Below are 23,647 nucleotides of genomic sequence, written 5' to 3' on the forward strand. Positions count from 1 at the left end.
GAGCTCTATGGCTGCCATAAATCATTTCATACTAGCAATTTGGAATATTGTTCGCTGTGTCATGGGCTGTAAAGAGTATTTGGATTTTCTCAAAAGTACACAGTGAGAAAAATGGACGCATAAATAGGAATTTTCGTATCGCAGTGTGCATGCTTAATGATGCCTTACATTTAATTTTTAGTTAGACAAGGTGCGATTTGTGCTCATAACTCATCGACTAAAGTTCGACGGCTTGTTTTTTGAGCCCATTGGTCGGCCGTGTGACTTTATGGTGACTTTGAGATGAAGCCACCTATTTGTAGAGAGGGTTACTCCTTATTGAGTGACAAACCTATTGGCGACAATCTCTCCAAAGTGGTGATTGATTCGGGAGTGTACAAAACACTTAAGCAAATAACGTTTTGGGTGGCATTAAATGGAGGAATTTCGGTACCCAGAGTAACCAGTAGGTTTGTCCAGTAACATGAGACGTTTGACGCGCTCACTTAGGTGCGCGCACTAGAATAACGTGTGGCTCGAAAAAAAATAAAAGATCATACAAGTACCGAAGGTGGCTATAGATGTTAATAAGAGCGTTGAATCTTGTTTGAACTTTAGCAATGTCGTAAAATCGGCTCCAAAACGGAAAGGAGCTCTATCTTCGTTGGTGGTCTCAAATGATTTGGATGCATAAAAAAACAACAACATTCCTACTTTTTGTGTTGCGGCTAAAAAGAACAGCACGCATTTTTTTCTCACATCGCCGTGCCGTAAGTGAGCCTGAACCGCACTGAGAAAAATTAAGCGATTGTAAATAACATTATTTTTTTTTCTGACATGACATTAAAAATAAGTTTACGTGCATTTGATGCTACGCCAGTTAGGATGATATTTGAATATCGCTAGCTGGTAGAATCTGTGCAGCTATCAAGGTAGTGTACTGTGCGCTGATGTTGACTGTAGTACTTATATTTCCTGAGATGCGAGTAGTTATGAAGTGTTACAAGGCAAGTGAGGTATGGGTTTCGAACTTATTTGATTTATATTCGCGCTGTGCTATATCGGAGGCAATAACGAGCTTTTATAGTTGCAGTGTGGGCGCAGCTGGATCATGCGGTGAAGGCTATTTCAGGTGAATTAGTGTTTCTGAAAACGCATTATAACATTGCCGTTCTTGCTACTAGAAGCAACAATGAAGCTACTGGAAGGAAGCGCAAAGCACGAAAATAATTACGAATATAGATTTCGAGTATTTCGGGATTTCCTGAGTGGCCAAGGCTGAGTGTAATTTGAAAGGATTGGAGGTATTCGGAAACAGGGTGCGCAGTGACACAATTCTAGCTCTTCGGGGTACAACGTATTATTCAACAGGTTATCTTTACGGAGCCCTCTATTCACGACATCCGTTATTCATCCTGACTGCATGAGAAAATAGAATTTTCATCAGCTTGTACAGCTGATATAAAACAGTGGTTGCTCTCAGGCACTCCACCATGGCTAAAAACTACAGGGGACATTATAAGAACCATTTAGTTCATTTATTGAGATATAGAACGTTTTATATAGAATATATCGTTCGGTGCAGCGAAATAATATCCTATAGGCGCCAGTTTTATTTGTGGCTGCAATAGTTTCGTTCGTAGAAAATATTTTGCAGAACAATAACGATGAAGTGGACCAGCACTGAACCCTGGCAAAAATTGGCTGTTTTGCTCAAGGCTCAATAACCAGATGTGACTCTATATTAAGACTGAGACAGAAATATTTCTATCACGTAATTGTGTTCACTGATCACGTAATTTAATGATATTCGGAGCAAGTTAACAGCTTATATAAAAGAAACACATTACAAGCAGCAAACTAGATATGCTTATGTTGTGCCAAATTCAGCATAAATCATCTGCCCAGTATTTGTACTATGTTGGCAATACACGGCCTCTATGGTGGAATGAACGTTAGCAACACAGTGCCGATATTGGGTCAATTGGCTGTGCTTGGGAACTTTAGCTACTACGCCTTATGCCACCTCATCCAAAATTAACCAGGCTATATCGTTTGCTTTAAAATCAGATATTCAAACAAGTAGGCTGCCCCTCAAGCTTTAAATATCCTTGATGAAAGGTGACCCGTTGTCGCCACCTTCAAGTACTTTCTCATCTTCAGGACAGCCGTTAGGGCTGTGGCTAAAGTAGTAGGGAGCTAACCTTGGATCTTGATTAATTTGGAATAAACGTTCCACACATTGCAATTGCTTGTCGACCATATTCCACAGCCAGATAGTGAAACAAATGTTGCACTTTTACGCAGGAATGCAGCATTTTGTAATCATGATGTCGGAGCCACGAGGATTGTCACTGGACTTGAAGCTGCTGCCAGAATGGCTAAACGATCTGGGATACACGTCATACATGTTGGGAAAGGTATGTGCAAGTTCCTTAGCCTGCATTTCGCATTTACGTCAGAAGTAATATTAGTCTTACCATTTGTTAAAACTACTTCAGCTGAGAAGGGCTAGTGTAGAGAATCTTACAAGTTGCTGCTCTAAAGTTGAATAACAGGGGTCCTGATCTTACTCAAATTTGGGCTCGAAAGGATTATGCGAGAAATTAAGGCATAGGTAAAACTTTGACAACGCTGAAGAGAATGTCACTGCCAGACACCTTCATCACAGGCATTGCAGCTAAATAGTGCAATAGCCATTTTAGTAACGGCGTTTCGGCCAGATTACTATTACCCTGTGTCTAAGCAGCGTTCCCGGGAAACCTTCATATTCATGAGACGTGGTGGTGGTCATAGTGCCGAAGTTCTGGCTAGGCCTAGTCGGGCTGGCTAGTATGCTGGAAATAACGTCTAACGCAAACAAGTTACTCGGCTATGAGGGACGTCATTATGGAGGACAGCGGAGATTTTGAACAGCTGGGCTGGCGTCTAACAGTACTAGGACGCCTCAACTTTTCATGTCACACAGAAATGGGCCACCGCGGCCAGGATGAACCTGCTTCATTCAGATCAGCAGTCGAGCGCCATAAACATTGGGCTACCGTAGAAGGAATGAAATAAAAAATGATCAGTAATACATGAAGATCTCTTGAAAAGCCATCTTAAAAGCCGTCGCGGTAGTTAGCGAGATCATTAAAGTGGTTACTGCGCTCTAAACCAAAGCTTGCTCATGATATAGGAGCGGGATACAAAAAATTAGTACAGCTTTGAAAAAGCAATTTTGTATTTATAATAAGTACAAAATCATGAAAAAGGTTTCATTTGCAGTCTTTTAATACCAACGTTCCTGTCAGCCTTTGAAAGGGAAAGATTTGAAGTAAAACCGAGTAATAGTTCAGAGAGAAAACACTGTCGCATAAGGAATATCAGTCACGACTGTGTTTGAGCAGATGTTTTTACAGAGTGTATCCTTCGTTATTTTTATGAGTGATTCTCACCACAGCCTTTCTTTGCTTTTCACAAGGACGTTTGCTCAGGTCGATTACTGGTCGTGTATGAAAATACAGTTTTCTTTTCAGTGGCATCTGGGATTTCACAAAGCAGCGCACACTCCAACGAAGAGAGGTTTTGTGAGCCATGTGGGCAGCTGGGGCGGAGCCTGCGAATACTACAGCCACGAGAGAGCTCCGGTATGATGTATAGATTCACTGGCCATCTGAGTAACTAAATATGGGAGATGTAATCTTATGGACTAAACACGAGGGCTTTCAATAAGTTCAATAAGTCTTTTGCCTGGGCTAGTGGGTTCATGGTTAAATGGCGAAAGAATAGCGCGAAACAAACGAGGACGATGAAACATGCAAACACAGGAAAGCCTGCGTTTGCTTCTTTATTGATTCTCGCTTGTTTTTAATCATAGGATCTCTAATGAACCCGTGCGATATTTGCATAGTGGATTACAGGGTGACGTGCAAAGTGTTTTGAATGAGCGCAAAATAATCTCGATGAATAATTTAAACTAACTTGAACGCTTCTCTTTCTGCTTTTTCTTGGTCAATGATGAATGTGTGAAATTGAAGGCTGTGTCCGTCAAAAGTAATCTCAGTATTTTAATTACCGGAATTTGCAATATGATCTCAGATCTATTGAACAAGAGCCCGCTCCCGTGAAGGTGTTTGCCAATTACTTAATAACACTAGCATCGTTTTAAGCAAAAATTCGTGAAAAAAACATTGCACAGCTCTAATTACTTGACCGTAGAACTGTCCAGTCCCTAGGACACATGGAAGGAAACAGTGCTGGGTATCCTGCTATAGTGCATATTGCGGGGATAAGTTAACGGTTATTGTGTGAGTGTCCACGGAGTCGTCATCATCAGAAATTCCTGCAGCACGTTATGCTAAATTTATTTCCGAACGAACTGTCATTTTGCACCATGCAGGCTCTGATTTCTTCCGAAACATGAGCACCGGCACGGGCAATATACAGTATTTTTATTTTCAGAATAGTATGCAATTTTGCGCTATTCCACTCTAACGGGCTTTATCTATTTATTGAGCGCGTACCGAGAACCGGAGAAGCGTTTGTGTGTTGTGTTTCTACGTGTATTATAATAAAACGAAAGTGGCTATGTAAAACTTTTTTTCACGTTCAGGCGTATTCTAGCAGGGTCGTAGGATACTTCAAGCACTTTTTCAATAATATTATTTGCATTGTGGTAAAAAAATAGTTACCATTGGATGGCGGATAAAAGCACATATCAGGTGTGCCACTAATCATGCATGCAAGTTCGTATAGATGTTTTCAATGTCCTCTGTATGTTAAATTGCTATGAAATATGTCAACCTAATAGAAGTGTATATGTCGACTTGCATTCTAATGCATTAAGAAAATTAGTCTTTCTTGTAGGACCGCCAGATAAGGACTAATGTAATATAAATTTAATCCGAACAGGAACCTGGGCCCTCAGGTCATGATATCAAGTAGAGAACGCATTAGCTGTGGCATGAGAAGAGAGGAGTCGTTCGAGAAAGATTTGATGTTGGGAAATGTTGAGGGTTGCCGGAGAAGGGGTAGGCAGCGAACGCGACGGTTAGATGGCATCCTTGAGGCGTTGCAGATGAAGTTATGTGATGTTAGGAAGATAGTGAGAGACCGGAAAACGTGGCGTGATATGGTCTATAGGGTCACGAAGAGTCGGACACGAGTGAACGACTGAACTGGACTGAATATTACAAAATTAATTCGAACAGGAACCTGGGCCCTCAGCTCTTGACATCAAGCGGAGAACGCATTAGCGTTGGCATTTTATCCGCGAATCGTGGCTGTCGTATAAATCGCTGGCTAGACCTCGTAATCAATTGCAGCGATATTCTGGCAGTTTAGCGGCTTGCGGTTTACTCGTAAAAAAGAACAGTCATCATCAGCTCCCCCCCCCCCCCAGTTCAATTAAAAAAAAAACTACAAAGAACTTTCCTTCCTTCCGCATTGAGTGCGGTTGCCTTTCAATCACTTTAGGTTGTATGTAGCTTCTTCTGAAGTCTCAGAACTAATGCGATGATGGGTGATATGACTTTTGAAACTTGGCGTAGTACAGATCGAAACATTGCGCCACGTTTGTGCTGATTTCAAAGAAACAACGGCACTGACTTTTCAGCACTGCTCTGCAAGCATTATTTCGAATAATGAGTGGTAAATATAACATTTTGGTTTTATTAAGTAATTTTGGTTTATCAGCAAACTGCGCTCATTGAAAACGGTTCTATTCAAGTCAAGACTGCTGTATACAGGCATTCGTTCGTAAGACTGCTGGCAGGCGTTCGTTCACGCTTTTGACAATACATGTTTTTATTAGGGTAGCTTGAAACCTAAAACGTTAGAAAATAATGAGCTAAATAACATTTTTTTGTGGGTATTAATTCTGAAAGTTTATAACAAATGAATGCTAGTTTGAGCTTTCACATCGCCTCCAGGTTTCTTTCTTTGGTGGAAAGACTGCAGCCTCATTTCCTTGTCAGTCTATATAAGGGACTAACATCTGATGCTGGGATAGCTCGAATCAGTACATATATATTTATGCAGGGTGTGATGTTGGAGACAGAAACACTGGCACCGGCGATATAGCATGCCACATCCACTACGGTAACGAATTTTGCAACTTCAACATTTCCGTGTGTCGTGGCCCACTGGCTGGCGAGCCATTGTTTTCCTTGATGAGGCAGGTACGGTTCACCAGTGAACCACAGGGGCAAACATTCTTTAATAGCCGCCAAACGATGGCGAAAGCAATCTGCCTCTGCTCTTCAATGCGTCAGCCAGCAATCATGGTTAAATAGAGACAAAAAAGTAAGGCCCTCGTATGCTATGCGATATTAGTGCGCGTTAGAGAACCCCAGATGATCAAAATGTCCGGAGCCCTCCACTGCCGCGTCCCTCATAGCCCGAGTCGGTTTGCGACGTTAAACCATATAAACCATCCATTCCTTTCCACCACATTTGCGCTGTCTTTGTTGAGTGAAATACTGATTCCCGTGTGCATTAAGACCGTAATGATATACCGCAGAGAAAGCATTATCACAATTGCGGTGTACTTACTCTCCCCCGGAAGCGTTTTATGTTCGCCTCATGATGGGCAGAACGGAGGTTAATTTCTCGGTCGCGTGGCATTCTGCAAAATCTTTTTAGCAAATACTAAAAGTGTTGTTAAATGTCCCCTTACGATTCTTGTGCCGTTGTTATCGCATGACCACTCAAAGGGGCTGCAGCTTATTAGTGAAGGCACCACGTCTCGCTGCAAGATACATACTTCACTAGAAGTTACCTCAAAAATAACAGCAAAGAAAACCATTAACAGCAAGAAAAACAAGTTTAGCACCCATGGCTTTACTTAAGATAACATTTCAGAAGTCTATTTTAAAGCTGGAATGAAGTATTTTTCTTTAGGCTAGATTTGTTTACCTATATAGTTCCTGCCTAGAGCGTCTTTCTCAATCAGGAGCAAGCTTTTATCACCGTGATTGCAGTGATTGCTCGGTATTGCAAAATATTTACCATAGTGATATTTAAAAATCAAATATAAGCTCTCCTAAGCGAACAATAATGCACACGAATGTTGTTGTATTTATTCCATGTTTTCAAACTGTATTTACACTTCAGAGCTTTTCTTGCTTACTTTTAAAATCTATGCTGTATAGAGCTGCGACCAAGAAATCTGTAAGGTTGCATTTTGGTCTCGGAAGGTTTTGAACCGGTGCCTTCACATTCAGGGTAATTAGAGCAAAACTGCTGCATTTTTCTGGCGTTAGCTACGCATTGTGCTTGTTTAAGTAAAGACCTCATTCACAAAGACCCGGCTTAAGTAGGGTCTACCTGATAAGACGGGACAATCAGTATGAAGAGTGAGTGAACAACATACCCGTCACTGAAGCAGTCGGACTGAATACTCTTTTCCCAAGAATTTCATTCCTGAAGAGCCGACCACTAGGATTGGAAAATTTGTGCCCGGTCGAAGAACGGGTGGGTAGCCGGTGGTGCTGACGATAGAGTCCCGAAGCTCCCCATTGCGAGGTGGATGATATATCAAGCCCTCGCTCTTTTGATCTGCTAAAATGAAATTGATACATGGCAGGTGTAGTTTAGTAATCGAGAAAAGGGCAACATTGGAGAAGAAAATATTTACAAAGCCTCAGCTATCTTTTTCAATGTTTTACACTATCAGTCTAGATAAAGATTTTACTCGGCTTATATCCAGGTGCTCTAGACGTTGCATGTAACAGGAGTATGAACAACAATATTATAATAGCTGTTCTCACTATTTTCTTTGGAAATTGCTCAGCAAAACAAAACAACAAACAAACAAGTGCGGCCGTCGACCTTATGTAACGGCCAGGCATACACCGGCAAAGTTGTAGTTGCGGCAATATGTTTCTGGTCATTAAAGAAAAAGTTGGAATTTTAATTTGACGAGCAACCGGCAACTGACGTTGCACGCTTATTGCATTCTGAGAAACGCATAACGGCAAATGAAATTGAATAAAAGGGGAGCAAAGCTTTACATTCAGTATGTTCTTCGTGCTCATATATGCACTGAAAATTTCTCTCAATTTTTGAGCGTTTACCTTTTCCTCTGACACAAGGACATGGAAACTTGGCCGTTATTTTCTACTTCTTTTTGCAAAATTCACACAAGAATATTGGCAGGAAACAATGACTTAATTTTATGTATATCTCACAGATCGGCTCCAATGATTACGGCCTGGACTTCAGAAGAAATTTGTCCCTTTCACCGGAGGACAGGGGACGATACTACACCGAAATCATGACGGAAGAAGCCATTTCTATCATTAAAAATCATCCAGTTGATAAGGTTTGCCACATTTTGTTTGCCTCTGCTATGACATCTTTTCGCTTAAAGTGCAAAACGCAGCCTGTGTAGAATACCTTGTATTGGTTCAGCAGAGTTGTTCCTTGTTTTGGCCTGGTGCACTGGAGCTTCAGTTCTGCAACTGCGTTTTGCTTCTGTTATGTACTTCTATGCCAAACAGCTCCTTAATGTATGCTACAGATTATGTAAGACTTACAATACGAGGTGCACGTTCGTCTAACACGGCGTGGAAAGATGTGTTTAGATGCACTGCATTTATGGTGAAGCTGCGTGTGCTGCGTAGAGCCTAGTGTGTTCACATTTTTTTATGCGAAACTTTACCATTTTTGTTGTGTTTATAGGTTTGTATCGAATCTTATTTTTTTCTGTTAACACAGAGCGAAATAGGTCAACGTCTGTGTTAGCTAGACAGGTGTGGAGGTGATCCTTTTAAGATCACAATGGTCTAAGGAATCGTCCTACTTAGCGCACAGATCGTATAAGAGTCCCACAATCAGGCACCCCAAATGTGTTCATAGTCCTGATTACAAAAAATAAATAAATAAACAAAACAAAACATGAGTTAACTTCAGAAAGAGTGCGACAAGACTTGTCCGCATAATCCACAATTAGTTTGTATTTTAGATGTTTTTGTGAATCTAGCCTTAGCGAATGACCTTGGCACACGGTTTCCTGTGCTGAGGACAAGATTCATTTCGGTCGACTCTTCGGCAATAAAATTTATAGTAGCGTTATTGCGCGACATCATTTTAACATCACCACTTGCCTGAGTGGCCGTTCATTCTTGCGTCCGCGCGTCTTTCAATCTGTCAGTGCATGTGACGGACTTCGCTACTGTTCTTTTTATAGTCCGCCTGCCTTGACATGTAACCCATCGTAATAGGAAGCGCTTGATATTTCTACTCGCCTTCCTTATTTTCTGTAATGCTGCAATGCAGGGGTCTCGGGAAGTTCACTTGAAGTAGCTTAGCGATCTGGTGTTCATGGTTTATCTCCTTTTGATGATGACCCGATATCACCCGAAAGCTTGAATAGGTTAATTTCGTGAGGCATAACGGGACCCAAAATTGCAACAAAAGGCGAGCGCACGAGGCTTAGAGAGGGTCAATAGTCGACACAGAAAGTGACAGAGGCTGCGGCTTCCCTTTCCTGTAAACAAATTAGTGCGAAGGTATCAGGAGTATATGTAAAGATATAAGTATAATTAGTGATGTAGGGATAATTTTAAATAATAATACCAATAAAAAGCAATTAGGTAGGCAAATGCAAGTAATAAAGTTAAAGCTAAAAAGAACAAACAAAAATAACAATTACATTGAATAATAAGATATAATGTAAAAATAAACACATTGCAAAGTAAAAATTTTAAAAATTCAAAAACATCGCGGTAGCGTTAATGTTTGCGCATCCTCCGAATGCAGTTGCTTCAGTGACCTCTAAGAGCATCAGCTCTTCTGACGTTCGGCGAATTCTGCCGGTTTGTTGTTGCTGTTGCCGCCACTGTAGGAATATATATATATATATATACAATAATAAATTATTGGTTCACAGGAAGGGAAAGGCGCAGTATCTGTCACGCTTGTTTCTATGGGCACCTGAACCGCGCCGTAAGGGAAGGGAGGAAGATGGGAATTAAAGTGGAAAGAGAGTGGAGCCGTAGTGGAGGACTACGGAGCAATTTCGACCACTTGGGGACCTTCTTACGTTGACAGCGCACAGTACACGGACGCCACTTCATTTCGCCTCCATCGAAACCCAGCCGCCGCGTTCGGGTTCGAACCCGGATACTCCGGCACAGTAGTCAGGCGTCTTACCACTGCACCACCCGGCGGGGCCCACTGTAGGAAGAAGGAAAAGAAAATTCATAGACCTCCTACCGGCTATGTAGCTGAGCCACCTACGCAGCCTCGTGCGGACCGAGCAGAAATTAAAGAGCGAAAGAAAACAAAGAGGGAGAGAAAGACGCGTCTCGCAACAGCCGTCGTCTAGCTGCCTGCGAAGCGGTGGCAATGACGGCCTACACCAGGTAAAACCGCCTTAAACGGCGGGGACCTACCATTTCCAAACAGCAGAGGGCCAGGAGCAGCCCCCCCTTTCTCCTTCCTCCTGTCCGTTTACTCGGGGTTCCAAACATTTTAGTCGGAAGCTGTGCTCATTATTGTGTGCTACCTCAGCGATCCAAGATGGCGTGCACCTTAAGGTCCCAGTTTCGGACCGGTGCTAAACGGTTCGTTGTGTAAATTTGCACTAAGCTACAACTTGAGTAGAGCCTTGAAATGTGTGGCTTAGTCCTACTGACGACCTCTGGTCATTGCAACCATAAAGGGGGTGTAACGTACGGTGGCCGTGGCGATAAATTGTTAAATTGGTTTAGAGGACAGGAAAGGCGCATGTATATATCACACTTCTCAGTGGACGCCTGACCTGCTTTGTATTGTTGTGGCTGTAGGAAGAAGGAAAAGAAACTGCACGGGCCTGCTACTGGCTCTGTAGCTGAGCCACCTGCGCTGCCTCGTGCAGACAGAAGAGCGCTGCGAGACTGATTTATAGGAAGGGAAAGGCGCGGTGTCTCACTTATTTTCTGTGAACACCTCAACCGCGTCGTAAGGCAAGGAAGGAAGGTGGGAGCGAAAGCAGAAAGAGAGAAAGAGGAGCCGTAGTGGAGGGTTACGGCGTAATTTCGACCACTTAGGGACCTTTAACGTGCGCTGACATCGCACAGCACACAGACGCCTCAAATCACCGCTAGCGTCTTCGTTTCAGACAGAACAGAAAATAGAGAAGAAAGAAAAGGAAATAGAGAAAAAAGAAAATGAAGAGGAAGAGAAAGACCTGCGCCGTAATGGAAGGGAAGGAGGCGGGAGTTCAAGAAGAGCGAGAGAAAGAGGTGCTTAGTATCACCTGAGGATCCTTAACATGAACTGACATCGCATAGCACACATACGTCTTTCTGTTTCGCGCCTATCGAGACGGCCGCCGTGCTCGGGAACGTGCCTAGGTAATCTGGTTTGGTAGCCTAGCGGCCTAACCACTGAGCAACCTTGGCGTGTATGGCGGGCGAACCAGTAGCAGCAGAAGGACTCAGGTGATACAAAACACAACGGATCGTGGTTACGTGCTCATATGTTGATACCAATTGGGATCCTGGGACTGAAATTTAAACGATCGTACCATTAAGTGGTGAACCGCTTTGGACAGTTAATGCTCTTCAATCGAAGGCCGACTGGTGGAACGCTCAAATCTATATAATAATATAACTTATTGGGTTAAAATTGTGACCCCTTAAATAGTCGCAGAGACACTGCTGTGGCATCGAACGATTAGTTGGCTTATTAAACTTAAATTGCAATTCTAAATCTGCTCTAACTTTGATGGGGAAGTAGAGAATTTCGATTGTACAAAATGGTCAACTCACTTTGGCAGGGTGGTCAGTATCTGGTGAACAACTAGTCGCAGACAAGTGCGAGTGGTATCAGCAGATTATTTTCGGCGACATCTATACGAAATAAGATAGCGATGGATAACAGCTTGCGCTGTTGCATTTAAAGGTCTACCAGTAGTTGCAAGGCTGCATATTTTTTTCTTTGTAAATGCTGTGGGCGTGCTGCGGCCTCAAATTCTCGTTTCCGTTAGCCGAACGTCATTATCTAAGAAAAGGTTGGTTGGTTTGTGGGGTTTAACGTCCCAAAGCAACTCAGGCTATGAGAGACGCCGTAGTGGAGGACTCGGGTAGCTGCCTTCGCAGGTGGCCCAAAGTCAGTGACTGCTCCTGTGTTTTCGCAGTATCAAGGGGGACCCTCGTACCAGACAGTTTTACGCCAGTCCTTTGTGTGCCCCTGTAACATTCAGTAACACATTTTAGAGAACAAAACGGTTATCACTTATTGGACATTAGGTCTGACGCTTCTGTACTGTAAGCATAAATTGTCAGTGCCGCATCTGGCCACTTCTTATCCATTGTTTTTCTTTGTCCTCTACTGGGCTGAGCGACGGTTAATAATCTTCGTCATAATTAGGCTTTCGGCCGTACTACGTAAGTTGTGTTTGGGTTGGAGAAAGGCGGTGAATAAATAATAGAATAATTAGGCAGCTTTCCGCTGTTTAGATGTAGAGAACGTAACGACAATATAAAGCCCGAATACAAGGCTAATCGTCACGTTCATTGATATTAAAGCCACTGTGGGAAATTTTCTCTACTCTGCGCATGGCCAAGCATGCTTTAAAAGCAACCATATAGTATCGAATGGGTGCCAAGATAATGGGTGCCACGCTTCTCCGTGAGCTTGATTGATATATGATTATTCATGCACGCAGTGTGACGCGATTTGAAGTTAATCAGGTGACGCTAGGGATTCATAAGTCTAAATTTCGCTCTGTACTTCTGGGGATTATTTTCCTAAGCTTGGAGAACATTTATAATAGCCTAGCCTGCGTTTGAATGACGCCGTCTCGAACTTGTGAAAACTATAGACAGCAACGCGTCAACATGTCTCAGGTAAAACAGACAGTGTCACCAAAATTTGCACTTTATCTGTGATAGGAGGCCAACCATATTTATGTTTCACAGCTTTTTATCAATAATTCACGGTCACGTTTCATGAAAATCCTTAATTAATAAAGCACAGGAACTTGAATAGCGTTTGACGTGCACATGATAAACAAAATCGTTATGGTCATACTTCTTGCTTTCGTTTTTAGTCTGTTCTGCCATTGCTGTTCGTGCCAGTGGCAGCTTCTAGCTGTAGAATGAATAGCTTATCAGCATGAAAAGAACAGTTTTTTTTTTAATGTTCACTTCGTTTCGCGGTCTCAGGTACAGTAACAAGAAGTTTAGCTATCAGCATGAAAAGAACAGCTTTTTTTTTAATGTTCACTTCGTTTCGCGGTCTCAGGTACAGTAACAAGAAGTTTAGCCCAACATTTCTAAGATATGGAGAGAGCGAAGCTTAGTTTGAAATAAAATGCCTAACTGAGCAGCAGTAGATGTATCTTTAGTGTCTCCAAGGCAGGAAAGTCAGTTGTACTGCAAGGGCTGCAGTGCAGCTGTCAAGGGACTAATATATGCGCCCGCAATGCCGCGCAGCTGACGCCGCACGCTGATTGCCACCGCAGCCTATGTTCCTGTACGTGGCCCACTTGGCTCCGCACTACGGCACTGTTCGAAGAGCAGTCGAGGCGCCCCAGCACCACGTGGAAGGATACAGTTTTATTGGCCACAAAAACCGCACCGTTTATGCAGGCGAGTTCTCTGATTTCTTCGGTGAATCAGCTCGCACAGCACAACTGATTGAATTCTATCATGATATGCCCTCTGAACTTGACAGTGAAGGTCAAATCGACTATATATTCTTCATATTTCAAAAACACTTTCTATACTGTATGTCACTCAATGCTGCTACGAACACTTGATAGCCTAATCATAAACCCTTCCGCTTATAATTTCACGGAATACTACTTAAATTACAGGAAACAGTGGGTATTTATAAAAGAAAAGTGTTCTTGCCTTGTGGTGGTAACGTAGGGAGCGCCCCAAGGGTCTGTCCTGGGGCCACTGTTGCTTCTAATTTTTATAAATGATAATAATGATGGAATTAAGTCCCGAGTACGGTTGTTCGCGGCTAATTGACCCTTTTAGAGCAGAGTGACTTGTGAAATAGATTCTACATAACCCAAGAATGATTTCAGGTTCATTGAAAGTAGTTGTAACATCAATAGAATATTGTAGCGTGTGCAACAGCAGCCGCTAGGCTGCTGTTGCACATCGAGAGTCTGCTCATCGAGAGTCTCGTGCGCGGACTCGAAGAAGTGGCCCCGTAACGTTCGATGAGAAGAAGCGGAAGTTAGCTGCCTTCTCTCGGTGCTCCGGAGCTGCTCTCCTGCGCCTGCTAGGTCAACCCCCCATTAAAACCCAACCTTCTGGTTACGGGCCTAAACGGCTACGTGACAATATCCCTAAATGTTAACCAATGCGTCCACGTACGCTTTAGCTGAAAACATTAAAATAATTTGCTATACCAGTATTTCCTCTCTTTATAAATAATAAATCAGAAACTAATTATAAGTATCTAGCGGTTATTTTGTCCTTGGACGGTACATGGTCGGCGCGTGTTAATAGTGTAGCAAGAAGTACAGATACATCCCTCAGTTTTCTCCAGCGCAATTTAATGCATGCGCATTAGGTGGCTAGAGAAGCTGCGTACCAAACGGGCATCAGTCCCTTCTTAGAGTATGTCTTACAAAAACTTGTATCTTCCGAAGTAATTCCTTATGGCAGTTGCGAGTTTTTACAGTGTAAATGATAAAGAAGTCGCTCTTCTTGGTCTTAAAAGAAAAATCTAGTTAGTTCTTTTGAACAGGCTGGATCCTTTTTTCTTTTTTGTGCTTCTGGAAAGAGTTTCTTGTTGAGCGAGGGATGCTCAGATTATTGTTTTAAAAGCGTTACCGGGCAAAACAAGCACTGCAGTATTTCGCTGTACTGTTTTGCATGGCGATGCCTATGCAGGTACACCTCAGGATATAGCAAACATTTGGAGTTATCGTTTTTATTTTTAAAAATTGTATGGTGTAAATATTTTTTAAGGAAGATATCTAATGTAGCTACGAAAAAGCTACTGATTATTAACGTCGAACCGGAGGAAACAAGAGGTTTATTGAAGGCAACGAATTCGCTACGCGAGTCAATCTAAGGGGAGTTTCTGTAGAAGGCGTCGCCACCCCAGGATGGAGACAAAGAACCGTGGAACGTATAATGCGTGAAGCCCCTAGGAAATAAAAACGAATCTCTTATATTGACACGTGATAAAATAGCGAGAAAATTCTGTTTCGGAACAATCTTAAGAACACATTTCATTCCACTATAATGAATAATTGGAACAAGATGTCGATGTTTTTTATATTTCTTCCTTGAGATAAGCAATGATCTTAGGCCGGTTGTAATATTTAACACAAATTTTGCAGCACGAAATGCACTTCCTAAAGTTTAAGGGACCCTTTAGTGTAAAAAGTGTGGTATGAGAAAATGAAGGAATGACTGCATGAATTCGCTAGCAAGTGTGAAGTGGAAAGCGAAAGCACGCACGGCGCTGCGTCTTTTCGATATATTTGACTTCGAAATTGCTGTCCAAAATTTGCACCCCGCTCAGCTCCAAATCTTGGGACTCTGCGACAAAAGATCGCAGATATGTAAAACTGCCTATTTTTCTTTTGTGTGTCGCTAATTGAGGACACCTGACAATCTAGGCAGTGTGTTAAGGTAGGCTACGACTGAAGACCTCGACTGCTCCATGAGCATGCACCTGGCAAGAACGCTATCGCTAAAGGAGAGGCGGGCCAAGTTGCTGCTTGGAAATATGGCGGATTTATGTATGGCCTACTCAGACTTCTGAGGAACGTGGGCTCTGCTCAATATTTCAGTAGTTCCGTCAACCTATCGGTAGCTGTTGTAACCGCCGGGCCACATTCTGTGTTATAGGTTATAGGTTAGCAGCACAAAAGGAGAGGAGGACGACACAAAGAGCTCGATGTGTCGTACTCTTGTCCTGTGTACCCGTCACGTTGTTTGCGCTGTTAACCTATAATGAATCGTCAGCAAGCCCAATCTGCTCTTCTCGCATTGTGTTACTAACTATTAACATCCTCGTATCATATTCCGACTACCGTAGCACGAGGCTTCGCGTCCCCTTTGGTCGACACGATTGCTGGATTGCCAATTTTCTCACTAAAATCACTCCCTGAATTACTATTTTCATTAAGAAGTTTGTATTGGAGCTATCTAGTCTATATTGAAGCTGTTCAAAGTGGTAAGCTCTGAGCACCCTGTATAATCTGTGCAGGCATGGTGTCGGCCCTCGATGAGTCCGTAGGAGAAATTTTCTCCGCATTGAAAGAGCGAGGTATGCTCGAGAACACGTTGCTCTCATTCAGCGCGGACAATGGCGCCGCCTCGACCTTCTTTGGCGTGAACGGGGCATCCTCGTGGCCCCTGAGAGGCGAGAAGGCCACGCTGTGGGAAGGCGGAGTCAGGGTGCCGGGTTTCCTGTGGACCGCCAAGCCACTGTGGCGAGGCCCCGGTTCCGAATATGAGCGTTTCTTCCACGCCACGGACTGGTTGCCGACGCTCTACGAGATGGCTGGTAAGCACTTTGAAAACAACGTTACATTTAGTATACTCACGCAAACATATGAAAGTAGTTTGGAAAATTGACCGTTCCCTTGGATTATTACACTGCCTCAAATCGAAAGCAATCATTGCAGTAAAAAAGGTCTGTTTCTGTAGTTGGATACGACTCAAGTCTGCAGTAACCGGCATACAGAATTCCTTTTGCGACCGAAAGTAGAGCGCGTTTAAAACTTTTCTTCTTATCTAAATAAACGAATCATAACATCTAATTTGAAGATTGAGAATTTCGACGCTTCTGGCTTGTCTGCTAGATACAAATAGCAGAAATCGATTGTTTATTGTTCGACGAAAGAATGCATACGACGCGTACCACGGCCCATATTCAGCAATTGCTGATTGTTTTGTTAAATTGTGTCAAACTATGGCTAAATCTCATTAAGTTTTCTTTCTTCGTTTTTCTCCTTTAATGGCTTATAAATATGTTACTTTAATTTACAGGTATTTCTTTTCTATATACTTCTTATCTATGAACTGAATATTCCGCAACGTTTGTTGCTCTTATATACTAAATGGTTACCAATCCAGCTTTCTCGTTAAGTACAACTGCAGCTGAAAAACCCCAAATCATGTTTACAGGATAACAGCCAAGTTACAGTCACACTAGATAAATGCAAAAACAAAATATAGCTTACAGAGGTACCCCTACGCTCAAAATTATTCATATACGTTAGCCTCTTTATATGGCAGCGGAACTTCCAGCTGTTTGCTGGACTAAAAGTTCGTGCCGGATTTGTGCATTATCACCGCCTGCAGTGACCCGAACGTACGTACGTACTTCCAGGAGGGAACCCGAGTCACTTGGTGGGAGTCGAAGGCGTCAGCCATTTGCAGTCACTACTGGCCAACCCAACAGCGGACGCTCCTAGGAAGGAGGTTCTGCTTAACATCGACCCCATCGATGGAAACGCAGGGATCATAATGGATAAATACAAGCTTGTTCTTGGTCGCTTTCCGGGTGGTTTATCAGAGTGGATAGAGATACCAGGCAGGAGGCTGTTGGCGATAAAGGAGGCGCAGGAGGCACACCAAAGTTGCATGAATTCTACTTCGTATCAGGTGCGTTACATCCAAGTGTGCTTAAATTGCCGGACTATACACCGCGACAACATTTTTTGGCACCGCTAGCGATGCTACGGGGGAGGAACATCTGTAAATGTGTCCCTCCGCCATGTAGTTCGGAGGGTGGGCCTCCACGGAGCCTCTCACTGCAGTTTCGTTTCCGCGGCCAGTGAGAAGCGCTTTCCGCAGCTCACTTGTTGGAGTCCGATATCTTTTTTTAATAGGTTCACGCGCACTTTATAGCCGCCATTAATGACGAGGAGCCAGACGAGAACGTACAGACATTGCTGTTTTCTTTTATACGTGCAATCAACCGTGCGGAGCAACTTTCAGTAAGGCATTATAGCTCTTGCCTCGCACATTTTTTACTAACGAAGTGCCGTACTGTGTAGGTAGCGTACCTATTTTTAGCACTAGAAGCCACCACTAACGCGTGGTAATGCGCGATATACTGCTAGGTTTCCGTTAAAAATAAAAAGTAAATTGCGAAGAAGAGACAGCGCCTGAAATGATATTTGCTAATGCTCCTAGAAACGTTATCTGGTATATGTGGGCCTAAGTAAGCATTCAATAAATGCTTGCACCAGTAGAGCAGATCACATATTTTAATATAGCAGAGAAAGCTACATCAGGTAGTTTTTCTGCGTGAACACAGCACTGCAGTCGAATAAATTAACAAAAATATATAGATGCCCTACAACACGGTCCCCACACAACGTGAAAATAGTTTTAGCGGAAATAATAGGAAATTCACCTTAATCAGCAACCTTGCTCTTCCCCTTCCAATTCTTAGAAGCACAGGTAACATATATGGTTTCTAGGAGTATTAGCAAAGATCAATTCAGCCGCTGTCTTTTCTTCGCAATTTACTTATTATTTTCAACGCCACACATTTCGCTTCTTTCGCTGGATGAGCTAGATTCCGAGTCCAGAGAAATTATAATGGCATCCAGCTGCGTGTCAATTACTCCATCACGTTCCCATGCTTTTTCTTCAAGGCGAGCAACATAGGGACAGCCCCACGACCAATTCTCTTTTGAAACGCGGGAGACATCTTCGCTCGCGAGTTTTTCTACTGCGGACGGAGTGAACGTAGTGTTGTTGGCAGCGACGTATCCTTTCCCTTGACTTCCCACCAGCTCAGTCAGGTTAACCTCACAACGATAAGGAGGCAGCCGGACTACGTCGTGGCCAGCACTGTTTGCCAGTGCATCAATGCGGTACCCAGAATATCGATGTTTGCGTTGGTTTAAAACCGACAGCAGTTCCGCCTTTAGCTGGCGGCCCGAAAACAGAATGTTTTTTTTTTCTGTTAACCAAGATTCAATATCCCTTTTTCAAATACGCGAAGTTGGTACTTTTTCCAGTTGCACTCTAGGATACGGAGCGTTATCCATCACTATTACACTATATTGATCAATGTTCGGCCCTAATTGTTCCATGAACCTCTTTTCGAATCGAGCACCGTCTGTTTCGGTGTGATAATCGGCAGTTCCTTATGTGCCGCAAAAGTTCAGGCACACGTTTTCGACGAATCCATTCTCACTGGCGGCGTGCACCACGATCAATATGCCGCCTTTGCCGCTTGGTGCACGAAGTCCAGTTGTTAGGCCTCGGCGAAAGGCATCTTCCCTTGATGCCACTGCGGTGCCTGTCCAAACTTTCTCTTTAATCAAGACAGTAAATGGTCTTGGAAAAGGAAGTGAATTCATGTGGCACGCGGCTTTCTGCCCCCATTGTTAGTTGAAAGTTAAATAATAATAATAATAATAATAATAATAATAATAATAATAATAATAATAATAATAATAATAATAATAATAATAATAATAATAATAATAATAATAATAATAATAATAATAATAATAATAAACAACGAGCCCAATGTGGTTTTGACGCAATCTTCGCTTTAGAATGGACGGAACTTTAAAAAAAAGTAGACTCAAGACATGCAGCCCCGAAGCGTCGCTATAAGTGATTGCAGGGTACGTGAGACAATGCACCTGGACGGTTTTCATCGCGATCACATGGCACGACGAAGCCGGCAGCGCAAGACACTCAACTTACGTATGACCGCGTATCACTTAGTTTATTACACGCATGCCCATCCAGGTTCATCCGAAACGCTTCCGACACTGCACTGCGCTTTTTCATTGTAATTGTCTTACGGCCCTGCAATTACACAACAATACATGTTTTATTCTCGCCTTCTCACATAATGCATGGAGTTACATGTCCAAAAATATATTTAGTATCCTCTGCAACGTACGGGCACTCATATTCGGCATATCCATATAGGGGTCATTTACTACGTCTTCCCGCAGTTTTGCAGCAGTCGGCACTTCGTTGCGCATATAATACTGATGCACTTTGCGCCTCAATGCAACGAGAGTGAAGGTGTAGTACCTTTCAAGCCGCGTCTTCCCGTTTTTTTTTTTTTTAAACAAGCCCAGGTGGCGACTCAGCGTTCTTTGCTTTGGAGATATAAGAGTGCCAGAGAGGGCATCCGCTTTAATACGGGAGACGGCACGCTCACTAACACCGGTGAGCTTGATTACTTAGCGGCGCACGGATGATATAGAAGGCTAAGGCTGACTGCTTCTTACGCCAGTGTACACGTTGCACACCATACGTTTTGCCTGCTTGGACAACCATCGGTTATTCAGTCTCACTTGCATCTTCTTTGACGAAAGAAGAGGTATAGTTTCGAAAGAACCCGACGCGGCGCGAACAGCAGACGCCATCCTTTTTCAGCACGCTGGGTTGCTTGAAGACCCGCGTCGGAACTCAAGAGAACCCAGAAAACCCGGGAAAAAAATGCATCGCAGTAATCTCCCAACGCTAATGAATCGTAGTTATGTTAGAAATGCGCTCAAAATCACAAGCTTTATGATTTCCATCTTCTTTAAGGCTAAACACTTAACCTGCAAACTATATTCACCTGCGAAAGGAGACAATGCATTTCGGCCCCGTAGCCTTCCCAGCGGTGCCAAGAAAAGTTGAAGCGGAGTGTAGAACGCTCTACTGATGGCTGCATGCGTAAGCGACGTATTTCTTTTATCAATATAGTTTTAAGAGTGGCAATCAGAGTCCTATTGCCCAAGCACGATCGCGATGAAATCCCGAAAACGTGCGAATTTATACGAGAACGAGGATGAAAGCCAAAATGAAACTTACGGTGAGGTTTTGGGACTTGGCATCGTCGTTGACCTTTGTATCTAGTACCAAGGTTTAATTTCATATCGACGTGTAAATGATTTATTCAGGATGCCTGGCAACAGTAGTAGCTTATATTAGTACTTAAGATGATCAGAAGTTTTCTTTTATACTCATTAAAACACATGCATATTAATGGTAGGCAACGTAATGGGTGCATGTAAGTTCCATACTGGGCTCAGCGTTGCGGCAGCGAGGGGCTCAGCGCCATCGTATCTTTTGCCCGCATTTCATAGTTCACTGCGAATGGAGTATTTGTGGGTTTGCATGTTCGCTTCTAGAAAAGCGGTCAGTGTGAAATATTCATCGTAGTAATCGATTTGAAGAAATTCATGCTTTATTCCTTGTGTGCTACAAAGGTGCTCACCGGCCTTGGTGCGAGCCCCAGTTGTGGTCAAGCGGAAGGCCTCTACGCAGTCCCTGTCGATTGCGACGAAAAAGGGTTGAGCAAAGTGAACTGCGATCCTACGAAGGTTCCCTGTCTCTATGATATCATCGCGGACCCTTGCGAGCAACATGACATAGCCAGCGAGAATCCGCAGGTGAGCAGAAATGCCGTGCATTTTCTGAAAGCACTCATACACTGAAAATGACATTTATTGCATTATGCATTTGACAAGTAAATGCAATTAAGAATAAGCTTCGTGTAAGGTATCGGCTCGCGGAAAGCTCTAATTTGGTTTTTTAAAGGTGCTTGTCGCATATGCAAATTATGAAAAAAGATCTCGTGTACCTTTCATAACATTTAGTTACCATCACAACCAGTTTGCCTATACACGATTAAGAACGAAATGGGTGCATCTACACGACCTCAAATCTGACTAGACCAGATTTTCTTGTTTGTGCCTGTGTTCCTTCAGTTCTGACTTTCACGCAGCTGTACTCGTTGGCTTCAAATCAACCAACTACCCCATCAGAGTTCTTCCTCCAGATTTCCTGTCCTAGATTTATCACTATTGATATAAACAGCGCGAACACGAAAACAAGGGACAAGAAAGAAGAAAGCCTCAGTACAAGCGCATGTACTGTGGCTTTCTTGTTTCTTGTCCCTTGTTTTCGTGTTCGCGCTGTTTATATCAATAATGAATAAGTACCAACTCGCCCAACAAAGTATCTTGGTAAGCTAGATTTATCACGTTCCTTACTTATTGAGTGGGTGTCCATCCACCCGTGCATACGAAACCGGTGAGAACGCAGATAGGCAATATACATCTTTAAGGGTTAATTTATTCAGTGGAAGTGCGAAAGTACATACCTTCTGGCTGCGCTTAGCTACAAAAGAGTACCGCATGAAGGCATTTACCACTAACTTTTTTTTGGCCCATTCTAATGACCTTTTCTTCATCCCACTCATTCTACTCCATACTTATGTAGCTGAGTAACATATTTTTTTTTTTTTTTGTGGGTTGTAATCTTGCTCCTTTATTTTAAGCCGACCTTTACTATTCTGCGTCATTCAAAATTATATTCAGATGGGTTCGTTTTTACATCCATTGTATTACATAACAGAGGAATTTGCAGAATTAGGCACAGAGAACGAGTGGTAGAGTGCATAAAGGTTTCTGCGCCACTTCAACGCACGCTTGTATTTCATGTGTTCTGCTCAGATCACAGTGCCTTATTCCTTAAAATGTAGTGTCTTCACACTAAATATACGATTGATGTCCGCAGCTGTGTGTCCTGAAGTCTATGTGCCTAAGCATTTTAACTACAGTACGTGATTCCTCAATAAATGCTGGTATAAACGATAGCTGAAACGCAAATGCCACCAAAATATCTAACTTTGCTTTGGGACACATGTTAGGCATTAATTTAAAACTGTACATGTAACCGTGGTGAAAAAAGCTAGGAAACGAAACAAGCATTATTGCACTCACACTGCAGAGGCATGAACTGTTGGTTGGCTGCCACTTGGCTCGTTTCACATTTATATTTATAGTCCTCAAGAGCCTTCTCTTCGGATCTCTAGGAAATGCAAATATGCTGGAGCCATTTCAAAAATGATGCGTGCATTCGCAAACGCAGGCATGCAAGAACAAGACGCCGCACGCGCAACTGCCGTATAGACGAAACACAGAGAGAGCTCAAATATGGCGCGCGCCCTCGCGAAGGCAGTCACCTTTTAAAGGATGTCTTCACCCTCCACGAAGGGGCGCAGGGGCACAGGGGGCGCGCGCATAGGGGGCCTCAATGCGCCCCCCCCCTCCCGCCGGCGTATTTGGGTTTGCTCGGTACGGTGGCTCCGCAAGGGACAAAACGACAGAAGAGACGAAGAAAGCGGGCTGTTCCGACTAGCATCTACCGCCCCCAGGAGCCGAGCAGCCTAGCGATTAGCGGCGCATGCTTTTTCAATGGGCGTCATGTTAGACGCGGCACTAGCTTGAGAGAGCCTATAATACTATTACTACTACTACTACTACTACTACTTTTACTACTGAATAATAATAATAATAATACACAAAGTAATATTTCTCTGCTAATAATTATTATTAATATTATTATTATTATTATTATTATTAGTAGTAGTAGTAGTAGTAGTAGTAGTAGTAGTAGTAGTAGTAGTAGTATAGAGGAAGACTTGTTTCACGAAGTTGGCACTGAATTGTCTGTGGGTAACGGCCGAATTAACTGGCCAAATATTATCTTCACAGTTTTAATGAATTAATTAATAATAATAATAATAATAATAATAATAATAATAATAATAATAATAATAATAATAATAATAATAATAATAATAATAATAATAATAATAATAATAATAATAATTAGTTCACAGGAAGGGAAAGGCGCAGTATCTGTCACACTTGTGTCTGTGGACACATGAACTACTCCGTAGCCCTCCACTACGGCTCCTCTTTCTTTCCACGTTAACTCCCACCTTCATCCCT

At 42.8% G+C, this 23,647-nt stretch overlaps 1 protein-coding gene across 1 annotated transcript in view; it reads left to right on the forward strand.

Annotated features, from left to right (window-relative positions):
- Positions 1-23,647, forward strand: part of LOC146200177 (arylsulfatase B-like) — a 47,123-nt gene that overhangs the window by 15,889 nt on the left and 7,587 nt on the right. Inside the window, exons 3-9 of the mRNA XM_084595415.1 lie at positions 2,287-2,399; positions 3,498-3,608; positions 8,153-8,284; positions 13,415-13,541; positions 16,135-16,434; positions 17,263-17,537; positions 21,116-21,298. Of these exons, the coding sequence (XP_084451541.1) occupies positions 2,287-2,399; positions 3,498-3,608; positions 8,153-8,284; positions 13,415-13,541; positions 16,135-16,434; positions 17,263-17,537; positions 21,116-21,298 (1,241 nt within the window). The remainder of the gene's footprint in view (positions 1-2,286; positions 2,400-3,497; positions 3,609-8,152; positions 8,285-13,414; positions 13,542-16,134; positions 16,435-17,262; positions 17,538-21,115; positions 21,299-23,647) is intronic.

Source organism: Amblyomma maculatum, chromosome 2 (assembly GCF_055883805.1).
Source record: "Amblyomma maculatum isolate TAMU_Amacu chromosome 2, ASM5588380v1, whole genome shotgun sequence".
Taxonomy (NCBI): domain Eukaryota; kingdom Metazoa; phylum Arthropoda; class Arachnida; order Ixodida; family Ixodidae; genus Amblyomma; species Amblyomma maculatum.